General features: G+C 51.2%; 1 protein-coding gene across 3 annotated transcripts in view; it reads right to left on the bottom strand.

Annotated features, from left to right (window-relative positions):
• The window catches only part of ESYT3 (extended synaptotagmin 3), a 47264-nt gene extending 25552 nt beyond the window's left edge, over positions 1-21712 (bottom strand). For 2 of the 3 annotated variants that reach the window (XM_072726945.1, XM_072726944.1), the window contains exons 1-3: positions 21255-21694; positions 2935-2976; positions 1002-1136 (exon numbers count right to left, since the gene is read on the bottom strand). In XM_072726945.1, the coding sequence (XP_072583046.1) occupies positions 1002-1136; positions 2935-2976; positions 21255-21569 (492 nt within the window). In that variant the 5' untranslated portion in view covers positions 21570-21694. Of the gene's footprint in view, positions 1-1001; positions 1137-2934; positions 2977-21254 lie in introns of all 3 variants that reach the window. The other variant, XM_026018549.2, reaches the window with a different exon arrangement.
• Positions 21713-22181: the final 469 nt, after the last annotated feature.

Below are 22181 nucleotides of genomic sequence, written 5' to 3'. Positions count from 1 at the left end.
CTGTGGTGCCTCGCACTCAGCCACGTTCCGTGAGTCTGCATGAATGAAGCAGGGACTGTACAACGAACTAGCAGGTGCTGAGATGAACCAGTCCTGGTTGAGTTCGAGACGCATAAGCCGGGATCTCCAGGGGTCAGGCCTGTCTGCTCCGCGCCTGCTCAGGTGGCTAGCGGAGCAGAGCTGGGCACATGCTCCGGGGCAGGCCGGCCTGCGCTCTGTCACCTGCCTGTCCCACACCAGACAAGATGCCAGTGCCCACAAAGTGATGGACATCATAGCAGTTCTGGGGGATGCATTTCTTTTTAAGTAAACTCTATGCTCAACTTGAGGCTCAAACCCACAACCCTGAGATCAAGAGTCATATGCTCTATCGACTGAGCCCAATGGCCAGGCACTCCTGGGGGAGGAATTTTCAAATGACAAAAATAAGACTCACATCAGTGGGGCACTTGGGGGCAGCAGGAGTGGGGCAAGAGGGTGGAAGAAGAGGCTGTCAAGAATAGGGACACGATGTCAGGAATGTCAAATGTGAACCTCCTCTATCCTAGGTCACCTATTAGCTTCACAGAACTAGTGCTGGGCTTGTAACGCTAACTGACACAATCGGCCAGCTGGTAGAGAGTTAGCCCCTGCTTTGAGGCACCACCTCACCTGGGAAGGTGTGATCTTCAGAGCTGGTGCCTCAGCAAGCACGACTTATACATCCCTCTCTCTCGCTGGCTTCGACAACATGGCATGTTTTCAAGATTTGGCTTAAGAAATGCAGACTTATTTCCCACCTTTCCTTTTTGTTGTCTCTTAGCCAGGCTTCCTTTGAACCTGCAGAGATGGCGATGCTGGGACTCAGGGGTGAGGGGTCTCCACTGAGGCTGGGAGGCTGAAAAGTGCAGGTGGGGGCCAGGCCCCTGGGGAGGTCCCCTGGGATATTCCGGGTCAGATGTGTGACCTGAGGCAGGGTCTGCAAAGTAGAGACAGGCTGCCCCTCCTGAGACATCACCCACCTTTTGTCCAAAGTAGAGCTTGGTGAACGTGAAGGTCCTCAGGTGGCTGCTCTTCTCTCGGATCTTGGGCTCGAGCTTTTCCCGGAACTTGTTTTCCATGATCATGCTCAGGTAGGGCCAGATCTGAGAGATGATCTGTGATGACGAGAGGAGGCTCTTGGGGATCAGGTCTGTTTCCCCCACCCAAGACCCAGGGCTGCCCAGGACAACCTGGCCCCGGGACCTTACACTGTAGCACCCCCAGGCCTGCCTGCCCACCCACCTACCACCTATCCGTCCATCTGTCCATCAAACATCCCATAACTAAAGCAGCAGTTCTCGCACTTGCCCAGGCAATGCGTCTTGGTGCTGTTTTGCAGAGCACCATGAGTCACTAAACCTAGTATCACGAACCTTTTGGTTCTGTGCTAAAACATAAGCTATCCGAGCCAACACTGTGGTGTCATCAAGAAGTAGCAGGTGCCAGAGGCTTAGGGAAAAAAAAAAGTCACAGAAGACAAAGTTAATTTGTTTTCTGTGAATTTATTTTTTTTTCTAGCAATCAGAAAAGGCTGCCTTTGGCTGATCTCTGCAGCAGAGCAACTCCTAGCCCGGATTTGGGAAGCAGGCAGAGAAGGGTAGGGAGGGAGCAGCAGGGCTGACACGTTCCTCTTCCTTCTCTTGGACTCTGTAAACACAGATGCCCCTCGCGGTCACCAGACGCACCATCAGGGGAGCCTGAGGCAGTGGGATTACAGGCCTCTACTGCCCCCATCTCTCTCAGGGCTCATTTAGGAGCTGGTCCCATCTTCCTCACTCGCTGCTGTGTGGGCTGCCCAACGGGTCTCAGGCACGAGGTTTTTCGGAGCACACTTGGTGCCCCAGTGTGTGGTTTGTCTACACAGCTGAGGACGGGAGCCTCATCCCGTCACACATCCCCAACGCCTTGTGTAGGGATAGTGTGTGTCAGTTCAAGAAAGAAGGGTGTAACACACGGGGGTACCCATGAACTAGTGGACACACAGGGAAGAAGAACTCTACTTTGGGGGCTCAGAACAAGGTCTGTCCCAGGGGACCCGGGCCCTGCGTTAATCCACAGAAATCCAGCCACTCCTCTGAAAGGAACCATCCCCTTCCAACTTCTACCTGCAGGCCGGGAACAGTCTTGACCCACACAGCAGTGACATTTCTGGTAACACAAGACTATCAGCCTTGGCTCGAAAACCATCAGGAAGTCCTTTTTTATACCTAAACTGAAGTCACTCCTGCTACGGGCTGTTTTAACCAGAACAAAGGCAAGGTTTGTCCTAGAAAAAGGTACTGAATCTGGATACTTGAGAGGGTGGGAGGATATATGAGCCTTCATGTCTAGGAGACAGGTTTGGGCTCATCAGGTAGGGGCCAGACTCTGCTTCCGCGTCTGTAAGAAAGGGCCAGACCTGGACTCACAGAGGGCCCTCCCTGAGGCATCGGGCAGCAGGCGCATGGGGGATCTGCGCATGAGCTAACAGCAGTCAGAGGGATGACGACAGTGACTCTGACATCCCTCCCACTGCACAGACGAGGGAACCGCTCGGAGAGGTTAGGCAGCCGAGTCAGGGCTGGCCCCCGGGATAGGCCCCCCTCTCCCTGGGAAGTGCTGAACTTGGCCTCCTGGGGGGCTGCGTTTTGCTCAATCCTTCTCTGTATTTTCTAACATTTCTGCTATGACATTAATTTCAGACTGAAAAAAAGGTGTTGTTGTTGTTGCATGTGTGTGTGTTTAAAGAAAGTCACTGGAAATGAGAACCCCGAGGGTGGGAAGGGCCATCTCTGCCCCAGCGGGCACCGTTACTGCCAGCGGGCCTTAGTCCATGGTCGCCTCGCCCCCACCCAGTGTGGGGTCACTCAGCCCGGGAGCACTGAGAGGACGAGGCCCAGGAGGCCAGCCCCAGCAGGCCCACCGCAGCCTTACCTTGTTGGCCCACTCAACCCGCTCCACATCCGGGAAGTGGATCTGGGGAAGAGAAGCCCCGAAGGTGAGTTAGACTCAACAGCATCCCGCCCCTGGAGACCCAGCAGCGCAGCCCTGGGGTTCCCGCTCCCACCCCACTCACTCCACTCACCCCCCTCTGCTCTGCTTCCCTGCCCTGCTCAGCGCCCACCTGGCACCTGCCAGGAGGCTCAGCCAGCCCTGCCCCGGGCGCACTGTCAGGTGGGGCAGGCTGCAGGCAACCAGCAACGCACTGCCCACAATGACACCTCGTCCTCCCTCCTCCCAGCTGGGACGCTTACAGGTGGGCGGTCCTGGACTGCTCCCCACCACCAGCATCCCCACTGCACCCCACAGCCCTCAGGCTGGAAGGGTAGGGCTGGAACCCCTCATTTGCTTATGCAAATAAGCCCCACCTTCCCAGTGGAAACCCAGTGGAACCCCCATCCGACTGGCCCAGGGTACCACCCCACTTTGCTCCTTGCCACTTCTGTCCTCCTTATCCTTTTAATGACACAAGTAATGATGGCCTCTGGAGAAAAATTAGAAAATCGGGCAAGCAAAAGGAGAAATATTTTATCAGAGAATGCTGAGTGACAACCACCATTAAGCAGGTTGATGCATTTCCTTCCAGGCTCTTGGCAGAAACAAGGATATGTAGTTTTCACAGAAATTGAGGTCACAGTGTTTTGTAATCTGCTTTTTTCCACTTAGCAACACGTAGGATTGTGTTGGTTCATGCTGTTTTCATAGGTAACTGGGGAATGGGAGCGCCCCTCCCCAGCAGGCCAGATCCTGTAGTCACATAGGCGAGCTTCCTTCAGGTCACAGCTGCCAGCCATTGTCTGCTGGGCAAGTCCTGCTCCATCCCTGGGTTGGGGGGGTTATCCCCAGGAGAAGTGACAATCCTACTTGCTAACCTTTGCAGGACTGGATTCTGAGGGTTCTTAACCCCTTGCAAGACTCTCAGTCTCTCCCAGTGTCTGCTGAGCTTCTCATAAGACCCCTAGCCCAGCCCCCAAGGCTTTCAGGGACAAAGGTGTAAGACAGTACTGGTGCCTGACACAAAACGTGGATCAGCAAAATGGTAGCAATGGTCATCTCTGTCGCCAAGTCCTTGGAGCACAAGGCCAACTCAGAATCAGATTCATGGTGGGCATAGGACCTTTCAGGAAAGGCAACGTGTCCATGCAGTTCACACACCTAGTGCACACCAGGCCCTGGGCTAGCTCTGGGGACGCCCTGGAGGCCCAAACATAGACCCTGGCCTAGACCATTGTGCCCAGGAGTATAAAGTAATTTAGTTCCTTTAGGAGCAGTTTTTCTTTTTTATTATTTTTAAAGATTTTATTTAATTATTCATGAAAGACACAGGGAGAGAGAGAGAGAGAGGCAGAGATTCCGGGCAGAGGGAGAAGCAGGCTCCATGCAGGGAGCCAGATGTGGGACTCGATCCGGGGTCTCCAGGATACACCCTGGGCTGAAGGTGGCACTAAACCGCTGAGCCATCCGGGCTGCCCAGTTTTTCCTTTTTTTTTTTAAAGATTTGAGGAGGAGAGAATCCCAAGCAGATTCCCCACTAAGTGCGGAACCCTAATGCAGGACTCCATCTCATAACGCTGAGATCATGACTTGAGCCAAAATCAAGAGTGGGTTGCTTAACCGACTGAGCCACCCAGGCGCCCCTTAGGAGCAGTTTTAACAGCCTTGAGAAGTCAGAGAAGCCCAGTGCTTCTGGGACTCCAGGAACACCAAGCCCTCTTCCAGCCTTAGATTCCCCAGTTCTAGATACTGATTCATACTAACTTGAAGAAGCATCTAAATCTTGGGGGCTGTGCGCAGGAACTGGGGATGGCCCATCCGGTTCAGCTGGGGAGAGGCAGCCTATTCGCCACATTCCCTGCTGCTGCCCTGGGTCAGGTCCCAAGCTGGTACCGGGCAAATGGAGCGTGAGACCCTTTCATTGGCCCGTATCATACTGGCCAGCACTGAAGTAAAAACTCCTCCATGGGGGGAGGAAACAGACATCCAGTCCTCTCTGCTGGCTCCATTCATCACCATCTTTGAGCTCACTTCTTCCAAGCAGCCTCTCCTGATCTCTCAAGTCAGAGATAGGCGTCCCTATTAGGTGTCTGCTGGTTCTCCACTGCGGCATTGAATACACCTCATTAGAGCTACTTGGTCTTACTGCCAGCCTCCTTATTAGGCTGGAAGCTCGAGGGGGCTGACTCAGACTTGTTCCCTATTAGTGCCTGTCCCTGGCATATGAATGTCTTAATAAATATTTGTGGAATGAATGAATGCATAAATGAATGCAAGCTTCTTGCCTTCACACAGCTCCTAGGCTGGTAAAGGAAGCAGGCAATTAACGGACCATTGCAGTGCAGGATCAGTACCAAGGTGCAGGGAGGGGGACCCCCACAAAGGAGAAAGGTGGGTTACGGCTGGGCTTTCACTGGCACCTTTGCTTCTCTTCTGCTCAAGCCTGCTGGCTGGACCCCTCCGTCTCCTCCTTCCACCCTGACCACTGCACTCCCACTTGATGTGTATATCCTTTCTACACCTCCTACCCTCTGCCTCTCCAGGGGAGGCTCTGCATCCCTGGGAGCTGAGTTCTGATCTCCTGCACCCTGGAAAAGCGATCCAGCTTGGCAGGTCCAACCCTGGCCACACTTGGGAGCCAGTCAGACAAAGATTCCTGAGCTGCCTCTCACACCTACTGAATCAGAGTGTTGCCGGGTGGGGCCTTGCAATTTATTTTTAACAAGCTCCTGGCATGATTCTAGAGTTCCGTCAGGGCTGGTTGTGTGGTATTAATGACCAACCCGCTTTTTGCATCAGAGTGGCCCACACTCACCCTGAACGTGTGGACAGCAGCAGAACGCCCAGGGCTCGCACTGTTTTCATGGTCCCTTGGCCAGCCACACTCGTGTTTGAGGCTCCTTGCTAAGAGATTCCTCTAGAGAGCAAGTCTGAATGCCCTGATGAGAGCAGCGATTCAGGCTGAGAAAATAAGGAACCATCAAGTAACCCTGTTCTGCCCTAGGCACCTGCCAGCTCGCCTCGGCCTCAGTCTCAGCACCTGTCATGACTCCCCAGTGATACCAAACCCAGAGCCAGGCCGTCTTCTCTGTGGCTGCCCCCAGGGTAGGTCCCGGACCAGGGGAGGATGTCAGAAAGCCAGACACTTAGGGAACAGCTACTCAGCCCCAATGCTTCCTCAGTTTGATGGAGACAAATTAGTCATTTTTCCATTATAATTGGCCTTTTGAAAAAGTCTTTCCATACTCCAAATTCTTAAAGTTATTCCATGTTTTTATCTGCTGACTTTCCATTTTAGCTTTGCACTTAGGTCTTTAATCTGTCCGAAATTTTTTACAGCAGGTAAGATAGGCATACAGACTCCCACTAAGGCGATTATCTACTATCATACACTCAAAAAAAAAAAAAAAAAAAAAAAAAAAAGGTCCCGTCTTTCCTCCTAACTTCTGAAGAACCTTTCCTCACGTTAGCTTCTCATGTGTGCTCTGGTGTGTTTCTGGACTTGGTATTGAACTCTATGGTTTTATTGCCTGTTTGTAGGCCAATGCCACACTGTTCTAATCACTGTGGCTTTGCAACATGACCCTTATAATCTCCAATAACCTTTTTTTTCTTATCTTCATCCTTCTTATTTCTCCTAGGTTTGTCATCACAGGCCAAGCCCTGTGGCACCATACCACGCAGTGGTGGTGACAGCGAGAGGCTCTATCTTGTTCCTGACATCAAATGGAAGTTTTTCCATGAAGCATGATTTTCGCTGTAGATTTTTAGAGGACAGCCTTGATCAGATTGAGGAAGTTCTTTTGGAGAGCTAAATTTCTGAGAGCTTTCATTATAAATGGGTATTGAACTATATTCAGCACTTTCTCAAATCTACTGAGATAATCAGGTTATTTTCCCCTTTCATCCACTAAAGTGGCCAAGTTAACTGATATTCCTTTATAAAACAAAACTGTCTCTAGTTCGTGGGATAAGCCCCATTTGAAGCAGTTCGTTTAGTTAGCCTGATATCTCATTTAGGTTTTATACACTCACAATTCAAAGCGGTACCTACAATTTTTGTTCTTGTACAATTCATATTTAGTTTTGCTACAAAGATTTTATAATAAATTGTAAAACTAGCGGGACAGCTTTTCCATATCCTATTTTCTAAACAACCTGTAAATAATAGGAATTTTCTGATCAGTGAAGTTTCTATAAAGGCAGCTTTTTGGGGTGGGAAATTACCATTTCTCTCTTTAGTGGTTAATGGTGTATAAAGGTCCACTTATCTTATTATGGTAATTTTGGCATTTATATTTTTCTAGAGATGTAACTAGTTCATCTAGGTTTTCAAATGTACTGATATTTATTTATAATATTTTATTATTTTTAATCTGCTTTATCTGTAGTTATCTTTTTCATTCTAGATTTTATTTTCGTCTTTTTCTCTTTATTAATAGATCAAGGTTGACAAAGGTTTTGCCCATTGTATTAATCTTTTCAGAGCACTAGCTTTGGTTGTTGTTAATAATTTTCTTTTCCTTTTGCATTTATATTAAAATTTTTGTTCATTTTCACCCTTAATTTTATTCTTTCTTTCCCTGCTTCTCTGATCTAAAACTGTTGCTCTTTTACGTTCTTAGAATTGAAAATTTTATTTCAGTTTTTGATTTATGAGAAATTCAAAGTTATAAATTCCCCTATGATTTTTGGCATAGTGTTTTCATCATTATTCAGCTCCCGTTTTTTTTTTTTTTTTTGTAATTTTCATTATGACTACCTTTGAAACAATGATTTTTTAATAGAATAATTTTAAATAATTAGACATGTGAGATTTCTAAAGCTACTTATTGTTTTCTGATTCCATTTCTTTACAGTCTGCACAGTCTGTAGGATGGCAATCAATCGGAATATATTGATAATTCCTTTGTGGCCTAGTGTATGATTAATTTCTGTGACTGTTGCAGGTATGATCAACTTATTAATCATATCCTTTGCAAAAAAAAAATCATGCCCTTTGAATATTCTTATCCTTATTTCCTCTTTGTCTACTTGATTTATCATTTTCAGAGAGGAATGTATTAGAGTTTCCAAGCCCAAATGTTGGTTTATCCACCTCCCTGTGTAGTTGTGTCAGGTTGTTGGTTTACATTTCAAGTTTATATTATGCAGTAAATACATGTCTAACAGATTACCGGTTTTTTTTTTTTAGATTACCTTTTTAATTACTATTCTTTTTTAAAAGATTTTATTTATTTATTCATGAGAGACACACACACAGAGAAAGAGAGAGAGAGAGAGAGAGAGAGAGAGAGAGAGAGAGAGAGAGAGGCAGAGAGAGAAGCAGGCTCCCTGCAGGGAGCCTGATATGGGACTCAATCTGGGGTCTCCAGGATCACACCCTGGGCCAAAGGCGGTGCTAAACCGCTGAGCTACCTGGGCTGCCCTAATTACTATTCTTTTTAGGATTATAACACCCTGGTCTTTAGGAGGTGTCTGAGTTACATTCTATTTTGTCTAATATTGAAATTGCCATTAGTTTACTTTTGTTTCAAAGTTGCCCAGTTATATCTTTTCCCATCCTATTTTCAAACCTTTTTGAGTTCATGTTATCTCCTATCCCTTAGAACTCACCTTAATCCCTTATCAGCCCCATTGCACAGATAAAGAAACTAAGGCTCAGAAAGGTTGCTCACAGTCGGCAGCTCCAGAGTGCCAGAGCTGAGACACAGACCCAGGTCTGTCTCACCACCAAGTCTGTACTCCTCCATCCTGCCTCCTCACTCCTCTTCAGAACACCTCTGTAATTATGTAACTACGAGGTTTTCCTTTTTCCTAGAAAGTCTAATTTAGCAGGGGACTGCCCTCATGAGACCGGAGTCTTCACTGGTATGCCACGCTTTAAGAGTCTACAAAGGAGGGGATTCCTGGGTGGCAGCGGTTTGGCGGCTGCCTTTGGCCGAGGGCGTGATCCTGGAGACCCGGGATCAAATCCCACGTCAGGCTCCCGGTGCATGGAGCCTGCTTCTCCCTCCCTCTGTGTCTACCTCTCTCTCTGTGACTATCATAAATAAATTAAAAAAAAAAAAAAAAAAGAGTCTACAAAGGACATTCCACAGATACTTTGATTTCATCTTCCTAACACTCCATAACGTGCAGAGCAAAGCCACAATCATCCTCACTTTACAGATGGGGGGGGGGGCGCTCAGAGCCCAGTTGGTACCTGCCCAGATCACCTGGGTGACCGGAACTCCTATTTCTCCTGCATATAACTTGAGCCCAGCCGTCAAACCTTTTGCTCCCCGCCTCCTGCGCCTGAAGTGTCTGCCTATGAAGTCCGTTTTAGTGTCTAAGTATTCCCTGTGCATTTAAAATGTCACCTCTCTCAGCCTCGGGTTTCTCATCCACGAGGGTCACAATGCTGGCAATTCCACGGAGTTCCTGAGATGAGTACGTGAGACCATGCATGCGAGGTGCTGGGCACCGTCCCGGCTCGCGGTAAATGCCCCAGAAGCGGGGGACGCTTGCGGGCAGGTGTCTGGACGCGGGAGGTGCAGACACTGTGACCCCTCTGTCCGCAGGTGCATGCCCAGAACAGTGTCGGGCTACGTGTCCAGTTCTGTCTGACCCAAAGTCCAGCAAATTCTCTACGGGACCCCAGCGGCCTGGGGCTCGGCACTCAGGGAAACAGAGAAGGGAGGCTAGAAAAGGCGAGGAGAGGTGAGCACGGCGCAGGGGGCGGGGGCTGAAGCGGGAGGACCCAGGTGAGGGCGGTTTCCCTGGCCTCTGCTGATTGGCTGAGGGCTGCGCCTGCGGACAGGCTGCGTCCAATGGCTGCGAGGCTCCTGCGTGGTACTGTCCAATGGGGAGGGGGCTCCGCAGGGAGGCGTGGCAGAGGGGACCCAATCAGAGCCTCCGTGCACGTCTTCCCGCACGAGGTGAACGCAGGGAAGGCATAAGAAGACCGCTGGCGGGCAGCCCCGGGGCCCAGCGGCTTAGCGCCGCCTTCGGCCCGGGGCGTGATCCTGGAGACCCTGGATCGAGTCCCGCGTCGGGCTCCCAGCATGGAGCCTGCTTGCTTGCTTTCTCTTTTCTTTTTTTCTTTTTTTTCTTTTCTTTTTTTTTTCTTTTTTCTTTTCTTTCTTTTCTTTTTTCTTTCTTTTTCTTTCTCTCTTTTGCTTTCTCTTTTCTTTCCTTTCTTTTGCTTTCTCTTTTCTTTCTTCTGTTTCTTCTTTCTTTCTTTCTTTCCTCTCTTTCTCATGAATAAATAAATAAAATCTTAAAAAAAAAAAAAACTGCTGGCCTGGACTCGGGCTGAGTCCTAAAGCCACTGGACTTCGGTCCCAATACCTCACAGGGCCGGTGGGGAGACACCCACACCTCCTGGCAATGCAGGGGGCAGACTGAGGCAGGGGGCTCACCCATCACCTGCAGAGCTCCTTAAAACGTGGGTTCTTGGTAAGGGCCCTCGCAGATTTAGACTCAGGAACCTAAGGACCTTCCGCAGGGACCCAGAGGCCTGTACCTTTCACGAGCTCCCAGGTCTCCCAGGTGGTTCGGGTCATGGGGGTGGAGGGGTGTGGAAGTCTGGGCAGGCAGGGCTCCCTGGGCTGGAGGACCTGCTCAGGCCCTGGAAGAAGGTGACCATTCCACCCCCTGACGAGGCTAACCAAGTCCCCATCCGTGTCTCCAGCAGTCACTCTTGGGAGAATACGGCTTTGTCATCAAATCCTTACCAGCACCTTATGGGCCCCGGTTCTTTTACAAAGGGAATAACTCTTGTGCCACAAAGAGCAAAGGGAGGCAAGAGCCAGTGGATGAAAAGGATGAAAAACACAGTCTCACAAGTGGGCCTAGCTTTGGCGCCTCCCCTACCCCTAAAAATGTGAGCCGCTCCCAGCCCCCATATAGCCAGGCCGTGGGAGCAGGAAGTGCTGCCAGGGGCCCTGAGGAGCACGGGTCCAGCCTCAGGTCTCTTCTGATGGAGGGAAGTGAGGCTGCAATGCCAACCCCACTCAGGTCTGCAATCAGGAGCTGATGAACATGAATCTAAATGGATTCAGAGCTAAATGGATTCAGAGCTCTAGCATTCATTCACCCCTCAAACATGAACACAACCCTGACCGATGCATTACAGGTGTGAGCAAGTCTCCAAAGTAGGCCTGGGAAATTGTAAAGTTGCCCAGGCTGGTGGTCAAATCACCAGGACCCTGGATTCCTTCCCCCGCACCTGCTCCCCAACAGTGCCCCTCAGAGCAGCTTAAAAAGAGGGGACCTCAGCCCCCACCTAAGGCCTCCCTTTTTTAAACTCACACCTTCTGCTATTCATGTGCTTGGGCCAAAGCCTCCCAGGCAGAGTGGGCTCATATTTTAATGACAACATTTTTAAGGCAGTGACAGTAAGGAGAGCTCAGAAAACAGAGGCAGACTATAAAGCAAACTCAAGTAGAAGTCGAAATTCCAGGCTCGCAGAGGCCACCACCATGGCACCCCACATCCATGCTTCATCCCCAGGTGGTCATGTGCTTTATTTCTTAAACCCTTTAGGAAAAATGATCCCACAGCAGTGAGGAAATGGAGCCAAAGAGATGGCCACCCCAATCAGCGCCGGAGCCTGGGCAGGGCCCTGGGCAGGCCTCCAGGCTGGGAGGCCTGGACAGCAGCTGTGGGCACCAGACCCTCTCAGGAGGCAGCGGGATCGGCCAGCTTCACTTCAAGGGCCTGCCTGTCACCAGGCGAACCTGGCTCACTCCCTGTCACAGGAGGGTCTGTGTGTCTCTTTGTACCCCAAAGACCTGAGACCCGTGCCCTGAGAACTACACAGACACAGCCACAGAATCACACGTCCACACAATGATACCTTCTTTGCTGGGGAAAAAGCCTCCTGGTTCTTCTCTGCTCTGGTGTGCATCCTTACACTCACACACATGCGGACTCAAACTGATGCCGCCAACTGCCTCCCATGCTCAAAGAAGAGAAGACCCCCTCATTCCAGGGCTCCACAGGGATGTCCTGCCACAGGGAGGCCACATGGAGCTTCAGGCCAGCTCCTGTCTTTGGAGACTGGTCCCTACTCCATGGTGCCTATTTAGTGGTTCCTCCTCTACTGGAAAATGGTCCCTTATTTCATATACTTTTTTCCTGGTTAAGTACAGACTTTGACCCATTTTTCTCTGTGTTCTTGAGAGGTACACATTTAACCATAAAAACTGCTTTTAAATCTGCCCACTATTCTGCTTAAAATTACCCAGCTAAAAGCGCTTTAAAGGAAAAAGTTATTTGGCCAACTTGAAATTCCATCTAATGCTGTTCTAGAATCCATAGGCTCTTGAACAATGCACCCAGCTTGCAGCCTGGCCCAAGTCAACAGGAGCCAGTAGAAGGAGGACACCGAGCAGATAAAACTGCAAAGGTAGTCACTGGTGACAAGAATCCTGGTGCCAGGAGCCTGTCACCCTTTGCTGACGAACAAGGGCTTGGAGCATGGAGGGGCTGCCCCAAGCTGTCCACATAGGTGTGTTTTTCAAGGATACCCGAGTGTAATGGTGAATCTGCAGAGAATGCAGTCCAACAGTTAGGTTTGGTCATGCCCCAAGGTGAAAAAACATACCTTCTTGCTTATCAAACTAGTATGGGTATACCTCAGAGATACTGCAGGTTTGGTTCGAGACCACTGTGATGAAGTGACTATACAATATTACAATAATATTCACTTAAAACAAGTCAAATGAATTTTTTAGTTTCCCATAATAAAAGCTAGGTTTACACCACACTGTAGTCTATTAGGTGTGCAATAGTACATAATTAAAAAATGCTTTATGGCTAAAAAATGTTAACCATCACCTGAGCTTTCAGGGAGTCATACTCACTAATCACAGATCACCAAATAGAATAATGATGAAAAAATCTGAAATACTGCAAGGGTTACCACAATGTGACACAGGGACAGAAAGTGAGCAAATGCTGTTGGAAAAATGCACATATAGACTTGCTCGATGCAGGGTTCCCATAAACCTTTAATTTGTAAAAAAAAAAAAAAAATGCAATTATTGCAACCTGTAATAAAATGATGGAAGCCTTAAGAGACCAAAAAGTGAAATTCCCAATGCTGATAAGGCCACAGTGAAGTGGGAATGAGAATCTTTATGGTGTCCCTAAGCTTTTTTTTTTTGTTTTTTTGTTTTTTTGTTTTTTTAAGATTTTTACTTGAGAGAAAGAGAGCATGAGCATGAGCAGGGAGGGGAGCAGAGGGAGAGGGAGAAGCAGATTCCTCACTGAGCAGGGAGCCCAAGGATCAATCCCAGGATCTGAGATCATGACCTGAGCTGAAGGCAGATGCTTAACCCACTGAGCCACTGGGGGGCACAAGGTGTTCTAAGCTTTGACATATGAGTTTAACATGTAGGAATCTACAGTAAGGAACTTGAGAAACACGGACTAAGGTTCCTGCAGCATTCGCTGTAGTGTTCCTGGAACAGACTTTTCCTGAGAGCCTCCTATGTACTGGGCATCGAGCAAGGAACTGTGGGTACAGACATGGAGCAGGAAATGCACCTTGCCCTAGAAGAGCATTCAGTCTGGAGGAAAAGTCAGACACAAAAATAGGCAGGTGCAAGCCCATGAAGGAAGTGGGGTGTGACACAGGCTCCAGGTGCTGTGGGGGCCTGAGCTTGCACTGGAAGAAAAGATCAAGAGAGTCGGTCTGGCAAGGCAGAGGGACAAATTCCAGACAGATCTAGGAAACACTGCCTGCCTCGGCTAGCCCACGAGGAGGGCAAGCTTGGAAATAGCAGATGATCAAAGCTAATGAAATGGTTCAGCAGTGTAGGGTATATTCATATTAAGGATATTGTAATCCTAAAACAGGTTTTTTTGGAGAATGTTTATAATATAATGCTAATAATAGAAAAAAAAAACAGGGGGATAAAGGGTACAAGTTTTTTAAAAACTGTTTTCAGGGATGCCTGGGTGGCTCAGTAGTTGAGCGCCTGCCTTCGGCTCAGGTTGAGATCCTGGAGTCCCAGGATGGAGTCTTGCACTGGGCTCCCTGCAGGGAGTCTGCTTCTCCTTCTGCCTATGAGATATCTCTGCCTCTCTTTCTCTGTGTCTCTTGTAAATTAATTAATTAATTAATTAATTAATTAATTTAAAAAAGCAGTTTTCATACATCTTCAATAGAAAAGAAGTATACGCAAATAGAATGACGTATTTCTGCATGGAAGGACTATAAACAGTGTTCTAATTCTTTTAGGCCATTTCCAAATATTCTACAATGGGACTACTTTCACCTTTATAACCAGAAAAACCAGATTTTAAACCAATTTATAACCAGAGACTTAAAAAAAGTAAACACGACATGGGCCACAAGAATGGAGTGGGTGACTGGAGTTTTGAAACATCCTGTGTCCCTGAGAAGTTCCCTGTTTTTTTATTGTGAGCATCAAGAGGACTCCTGGCATACTGTGATGGGGCTTCTTGGGCAGGAACGGCCAGGCCACCCCATGCTCCCTGAGACAGACAGCTTGCAGGAGCCGGGCCCTGACTCACCATGTGGCCTGGCTTGGAAGGCAGGGTGAAGAAAGTGGGGCTTCTCCCTTTAACAGTTTCCACTGGGGCAGGAAATACCTTAACTCTTCACTATTTGCAGTAAAGGAGGAGGAAGAGAGGAATCACTTTCCTCAAGCACATGTGAACACACTGGGGCTAGAAGCTCTAGGCTTCCCTGGATCTCTCCCCGAAGTAACTCTGAATGGAGGGGTAGGGGGTCAGGACAGGGAGAGGGAAGGCTGAGCCCCAGTTCCCCACCCCCTCTCCTCTGTGTAGCTGGGATGTGGCCTCCAGGGGCAGCTCACACCAGAGTGACTGGGGACATTTCCCACTGAAGTGCTAGCTCAACCTGCCATCGAATGGCCTCGGAGGCCAATGGAAGCTGGCGATCAGCTCTCCACTGCACAGGTGGCCATGAAAGAAGAGTGAGACAGGGATGCCTGGGTGGCTCAGTGGTTGAGTATCTGCCTTTGACTCAGGTCGTGATTCCGGGGTCCTGGGATCGAGTCCCACATCAGGCTCCCCGCAGGGAGCCTGCTTCTCCCTCTGCCTATGTCTCTTCCCCTCTCCCTGTGTCTCTCATGAATATATAAATAAAGATGTAGTCTCTGTATACAACGGAATATTGCTCAGCCATTAGAAATGACAAATACCCACCATTTGCTTCAACGTGGATGGAACTGGAGGGTATTATGCTGAGTGAAATAACTCAATCAGAGAAGGACAAACATTATATGGTCTCACTCATTTGAGGAATATAAATAATAGTAAAAGGGAATAGAAGGGAAGGGAGAAGAAATGGGTAGGAAATATCAGAAAGGGAGACAGAACATAAAGACTCCTAACTCTGGGAAAGGAAGTAGGGGTGGTAGAAGGGGAGGAGGGTGGGGGGTGGGGGTGAATGGGTGACGGACACTGAGAGGCGCACTTGACGGGATGAGCACTGGGTATTATTCTGTATGTTGGCAAATTGAACACCAATAAAAAATAAATTATTTAGGGGGACCCCTGGGTGGCTCAGTGGTTTCGCGCCTGCCTTTGGCCCAGGGTGTGATCCTGGAGTCCCGGAATCGAGTCCCACGTTGGGCTCCTGGCATGGAGTCTGCTTCTCCCTCTCCTCTGTGTCTCTGCCTCTCTCTCTCTCTATGTCTATCATAAATAAATAAAAATAAAATTTAAAAAAATAAATTATTTAAAAAAGAGAGAAAAAATGTTAAAAAAAAGAAGAGTGTGACAGTGACTGTCACCTTCCTGGGCCTTGTCTACCACGTGCCCCTCAACCCACCCCCACTACTACTAAGGTCCTTGGCTTGCAGAGGTACTTTGCTGTGGACATTTCTGTCGAAGCAAAATTCTACCCCTCATCCCTAATGCAATAGGCAGTCTTGTGAGAGCTCGAGCATCATAAATTGCTGTCCCCTGAAGCCCAGAAGCTGCTCACCCCAGAATGAGATTATGAGCTCAAGTGACCAAACCTGCCCAGAGTCCCCACCCCCTCCCACAGCCAGCAACACCAGAAGTGTCACTTTGTGGGCCACTTCCAGCCTGGACCAGCCCCCTCCCCCAGGCTTTCCCAGGGCCTTGCACTGCCACCTCGTAGGACTGATCACACTGTGTCAGGAAAGGCTGTTCTAGCAGGTCTGACTCCCCATGTTGACCAGGGGTTCCTTGAGGGCGGGACTATGTGGCACTCACAGCATCGGCCAGCTTGCAGCACTGTGCCTGACACATCACAAACCCTCGACAGATGTTTCCTGACAGAGTACAGGAATGAACACACGGATGCCTAAGATCCTTGGGTTGGGCCTGGAGGGGCAGACGCCCATATTCCGTCCCTCTTCTTGCCCAATCCTGGCCTAAGACATTGTCAGTCCATGAAGCATCACTAAGACATGGGGCAGAGACCCAAGGGGCACGACTAAAACGTGCTCTGCTTCTTCCTTCCTGAGGACAAGCCTGACCTCAAGCCATTAGCATGACCTCCCAGGGCTGCGGGGACCTCACAAGAAGTCCCCTAACTCCAAGCAGATGTTTAAGACCAGGTCCCACGGCTCCAGCTCCAAGAACTGAACTAATTTGTGTGGCCAGCTCAGCACTGTCATTGCATTTACTTCCTCTAATTAACAAAAGTGTCAGTACAGGACAGACCACGAGAGCCTGGGCGCTGGCTGACTGCTGCTCCACCCACGGAAGGAATGCCAGACTCAGCCCCAGGAAAGCAAAGCCCTCAACCCTGGTCCTCGGCCTGAATGGCTGGCAGGGAGCCTTGGAGGGGACCATCCCCGGGACACTGCTGGGAGCCCTGGGATGCGCACTGCTTTGCGTGAACAGTTCACTTAACCCTGGTGCTTGCCTAGCGGATGTCCCCAGGGCGCACCCATTTAGATGATGGGTAGCCAAGAAATGCCACCGAACAGGGTCCTGTGGGCCTGAGGCACTTCGGAAAAGCCAACCTTTTCTGATTAATGATAGCAGACTCCAACAGCTAAAAAGACTCCACAGGGCCTCTCCTAAAGCCTTGCCATTTTCAGAGGGGAATCAGGGATCCAGGGGACCTTCTCAAGGCTCCCCAGTGAATGAGCGTCAGACTCCAAGTCCGCACCTGCCACCACATCACATCAGCCCCCGCCCCCAGCCCCATCCCAGCAGATACACAGGGTTAATTGTCCCTAACAGAGCTGCCAACTGATTGCTATCAGCTGGCTGGAGAGCAAGCCCGGCTAGACCTGAGACCACAGACATGTTTGCTGGTGAGACACTTGGTGATGAGTGTCATTCTGGGGAAAGGTGGCATTAGAAGGCCTGGGAGACTGAGGATGCAGCCCAGCCCCAGTGAGCCAGCCCCGCTGAGCGCGCACGCGGGCCTCCTCTCCACCAGCAGCTCACGGCCCACCAGTGCGGCCTACAGAACCGACCTCCCGAGCTGCAGCCAGAGGAGTGGTGGGGCTGGGCTTTCTCCAGCTCTGGGGCAGCAAGGACTCCACTTTGGTCACTATGCTATCCACAGTCCCCGGCCCTGGTGAGGGGGGCTGATGGAAAAGCCTCTTTATGCCTTGAAAAATATATCTAAGAACTGTGTGCAAGATTTATATAAAAATATATCAAAATCCATTCACACACACCAAACATTCGCCCATGAGCAGCAAGTGGCAGCTACTGCTCCAGTGAGAGCATAAGCAGCGAGGGCAGCTTGGCCTGTTCTCTCCAAGTGGCCAGGCCACGTTCACCAGATAAGAGCATCCATGGCTTCTTTACTTGTGAGGAACCCTTTCTTCCAGCTATCTCTTCCATAGAAGGGAACAAAAGGAAAGGCAGGACTGTGTGAAGTTTGACCAGAAACAACCTCCTTTTTCAGGTGGGGACACTGAGGCTCAGCGAAGGAAAGGAATACCAATGATCACCTGGAGGCAGAAGGGTGGAGCAAGGTGTTGAGGAGTCTTTGCTCCAATGAGAACTAGCAATGACGGGACGCCTGGGTGGCTCAGTGGTTGAGTGTCTGCCTTTGGCTCAGGTCGTGATCCCGGGGTCCTGGGATCAAGTCCCACATTGGGCTCCCCATAGGGAGCCCGCTTCTCCCTCTGCCTATGTTCCTGCCTCTGTGTCTCTTGTGAATAAATAAATCTTTAAAAAAAAAGAACTAGCAATGGTCTGCCAGGGGAGACTTGCTCCAGCTCAGCTTGGCCCGGGCCTCCACGCCCTCACGGGGGCTTGGTGCAAATTAGAACAAGACGCCCTGTCTATGCAGCATGCAGGCTGGATTCCCCACATCCCCCTCCCTGGGTGCTGCTGTGGAGGGGATGACTTGCGCGACTGTGCCCAAGGGTGGAAGCCAAGACCCTCAATTTTCTTTAACCCCACCTCTCCCTGCCAACTGCTGGTTTGCCGTTAACTTGTAAAAATATTTCTTGACACCAAAGGAGGTCATAAGTCATAGACCCCACTTCCATGCAAGGAAATCAGTTCTCAAAACAGGGACAAAGACACACCAAAAGGTCTGTGTAAGGATAAAGACACTCATGATCTAAAACCGTGGGCAAGAGTCATGCTGCCCCCACCACACCTAGAGCCACGTCTCTGTATGTGTTCCTCGGAAGACAGGGACAAGATCAGAAGAATATTCAATCAAATGGCTTCCAGGTTTTCGGCATCATCCTCAGGCTTGGCAGCTTTCACGAGGCAAGGCGAAAAGTCCACATTTGCATCTAGTTGCTCGCTCTAGGTGTTCACACAACCAACCTCCCCAGACCTGCTTCTCATTCTGATGTCTAGCTCCCCAGATCAGAAAACACCCTAGAAGATTCCTGGATCTCACACTAATCTAGAGGCCACCAAACACCCAGAGTCCCGCTCTTACACGTCTCTCATCCCCCTCCCCTGACCCACTACCACCATCTTGGCTTAAATCAACTTCTCATCTGGTCTTTCCAGCTTTCCTCTCCCCTCCCCTCTCCCCCACCATGCTGCTTATTACAGGATCTTCCCAAAGCCTTCCACAGGAAGCCTTCCAAGGCAGGCTCTTTGCAGCCTTCAGAATCAGGCCCAAGCTCCATCAAGCCCCCCTCTATTTGGCCCCTTGTTCATCAGGCCCCTACTACACACTTGAGCCAAACCAAACCACATGGTGCTCCCTTATATACTGGCCACACTGTGCTCAAAAGCCTCCTCCAGCTTTGTAGCACCACTGCCTCAATCCAAAAGGCAATCCAGGCCTGGCCCACCAAACTGGCCATCTAAGCCAGCCAGGAGAATCTGGAGAATGCAAGCTGAGGCCAGGCCCCTCCCAGGACTCTGCCAAGGAAGTGGGAAGCTATGGTCTGGTGACAATCTGAGATGGAAATCAAGCAAGATGTCCTTTACTCCCTACTTTCGACCCCTCACTGGACCTTGCTGAGACTCTTATCTCTGGCTCCTCGGAGACCTCCATGGCAATTACCTATATACATCTACTTCCTGCCCCCAGCTGTCCTCTTGGTAGGAGAGACACCATCACCTTCCTCGGTGTGTCCCTATACCCAGCTGGGTCAGGCTTGGGGTACGGTGTGTGAGGTGAGGCAGCTTCTTGTGTTGTCTTACCCATCAGGCTGAACAACCTGTTGGCTAATTTCATGTTGCTCCTGGTGTTTGCATGCATGGGGGCAGGTGGTGGTGGTTGGGGCATGTCAATGCCACTATAGGATCTGATTCTTGCCTCCATTTCAGAAACATTGCTTATGCCATCCCTAATACCACAAGGGCCAGAAAGGGAGGGCTGTCACTTGGTGAAGCCTCACAGCCCACCCTCATGGATTGAAGCCACCATGGGGTCCCAACAGAGGTCTGACAGGCATCCAAGACTCCCTCAACAATGAGCAAGGAGTGTGGATAGGTTCAGGTCTACTCTATGGATCCAGATCTTTCAGGATAAGCCCCCAAAGAATAATCAGGAAGACCAAGTTTGAGAGGTGAGCCCCAAATACTGTTCCCATGACTGCTACCCTAGGAAAGTTGTCATTGTGCTTTTTTAATTTGCACCCTTAGCAGAAGGCTTTGGCTCCCTCATCCTCAATATATAAAAACCAATTTATAAAACTGAACTGTCAATCTATATGTTAAATATCAGTATTATGAGGTGAACCATATTCCCCAAACTTGTATGTTGAAATCCAACCCCTCTGCACCCTAGAATGTGACTGTTTTTAGAAGTAAGGCCTTTAAATAGGTGATTAAGTTAAAACGAGGTCATTAGGATGGGCCCTAACCCAATCTGACTGGTGACTTTATAAGAAGGGGAAATTTGGACACAGAGACATGTAGAGAGGGAAGACCATATAAAGACATGGTGGAGATAGCCATCTACAAACCAACCAGAAGCCTCAGAAGAAGCAAACCATGCTGACACTTGATGACATCTCCCCCTGTGGGCCTGAGTATATCTGGAAGAATCAGAGAAGCACCCAGAAGTGTAGTTTTGGCACACACCAAATCTTGGATGCAACGCCTATTGGGACTTGCCTGTGTTTCCCAAATTCATCTCATCCCCGATTCACCTAGGTGCCTCAGTTCCACCTGAGAGTTGTGAGGTGGGGCTAAGAACTTGTTTTTGTTAAGTGGACCAGGTGATTCTCAGGGCCAGAAGCATTTAAGAAACCATAGTCCTGGCCATCTCACAGCCGGAGGAGATAGGTCTGTAGTTGGAGAGTGTGACTGTGTTTACGTGTCTGGGCACGTCTGAGCATCCCTGCCAGGCAGAGGGAGGGAGAGAAGCGGGGGATCCAGCCTCCCACCCCATCTCTTCAATCTCCTCTCTAGCCCGGGTCCCCTCTGTCTATCCCGACCTCTGCTGAGGCAACTAGTCTGCAGTTTCTGTCATTGCTGCGTTTGCGGATTAGTCCTGCGCCCCACGTTCTTCCTGTGAATCAACAGGCGGGTGGAACAAATGCCTCCTGCTTCCCTCCCGAGTAACTTTGCAAAGCCCCAGACGCCCTTGTTTTTTTTTTTTTTTTTCCTGGGTGTGGCCCGCCCGTGACTTTTCTCCCAGGCTCTGGCCCCTTAAGGGAAGCCTGGGTTCCCCCTCCCCGAGCTGTCGGGGCCGGCGACGGGGATGACCCTGGGGGCGCCGCCTGGCCGGGCATCGGGGGTGCGGGTCGCGGGGCTGCCGCCCCAGCTCCCCGGCGGACCGCGGGTTCCTTCCCGGCCTCCAAGAGCATCCGCCCACCTCCGACCTCCGTCGCGTCCCGGCCGGCCCAGCTCACCCAGGCCGGCAGGTGCTGGCCCCGCAGCTCCCGACTAATGAACTGGCGCTCGTTGTCCAGGAACTGGAAGGCGGCCGCCAGGCGCCCGAGCTTCCCGCGCCGGTTCCTGCGCCACCACATCCACAGCAGAGCGCCGAGCAGCAGCCAGGTTATGCTGAGCCCCAGGTAGCCGGCCAGGTACACGGGGGCCAGGTAGAACAGCACCCGGGCCACGAAGGTGTAGAGCTCGGGCAGCAGCTGGCTGGACAGGCGCGGCTCGGGGCGGGGCGCGCGCTGGCCTCCCGGGGCGCCGGGGGCGCAGGGCTCGTCCGCCATCTCGCCCCCGCCGTGTCGCCTTCCCAGAGCTTCACCTGAGCCCAGGTCCACAGGCCCCGACACGCGGGCACATCGGCCCGCCAAGCGCGAGGGCCCAGCCGCCGCGCCGCACCTGCCCTGCCGGACCCGCCGCCGCGCTCCCGGCGCTCAGCTCTGAGGGCGCCCCGCCCTGGAGCGCGGGGGGCGGACTCGGAGCGCGGCCGCGGCGCTCGCCTCCCAGCCGGGCCCCCTGCTCCCGACGTCTCCGCCCCCGGGGGTGGGGCCGCGGAGGGGGCAGGGATAGGGGGCGGGGCCGCAGGGGGGGCGGGGCGATGGGGCGGGGCCGCGGAGGGGGCGGGGGGCGGGGGTCGCCGGGTTCTGCGGCGCTCGCCTCCCAGCCCGGCCCCCTGCTCCCGACGTCTCCGCCCCCGGGGGTGGGGCCGCGGAGGGGCGGGGCCGCGGAGGGGGCAGGGATAGGGGGCGGGCCGCGGAGGGGGCAGGGATAGGGGGCGGGCCGCGGAGGGGCGGGGCCGCGGAGGGGGCGGGGCTAGGGGGCGGGGCCGCGGGCGGGGGTCGCCGGGTTCTGCGGAGGAGCCCGCCGCGCTCGCCTCCCAGCCGGGTCCCTGCTCCCGA

Source organism: Vulpes vulpes, chromosome 11 (assembly GCF_048418805.1).
Source record: "Vulpes vulpes isolate BD-2025 chromosome 11, VulVul3, whole genome shotgun sequence".
NCBI classification, from domain to species: Eukaryota; Metazoa; Chordata; class Mammalia; order Carnivora; family Canidae; genus Vulpes; species Vulpes vulpes.
Note: the sequence above shows the minus strand (reverse complement) of the source record. Positions and strands in the feature narration are given on the sequence as shown.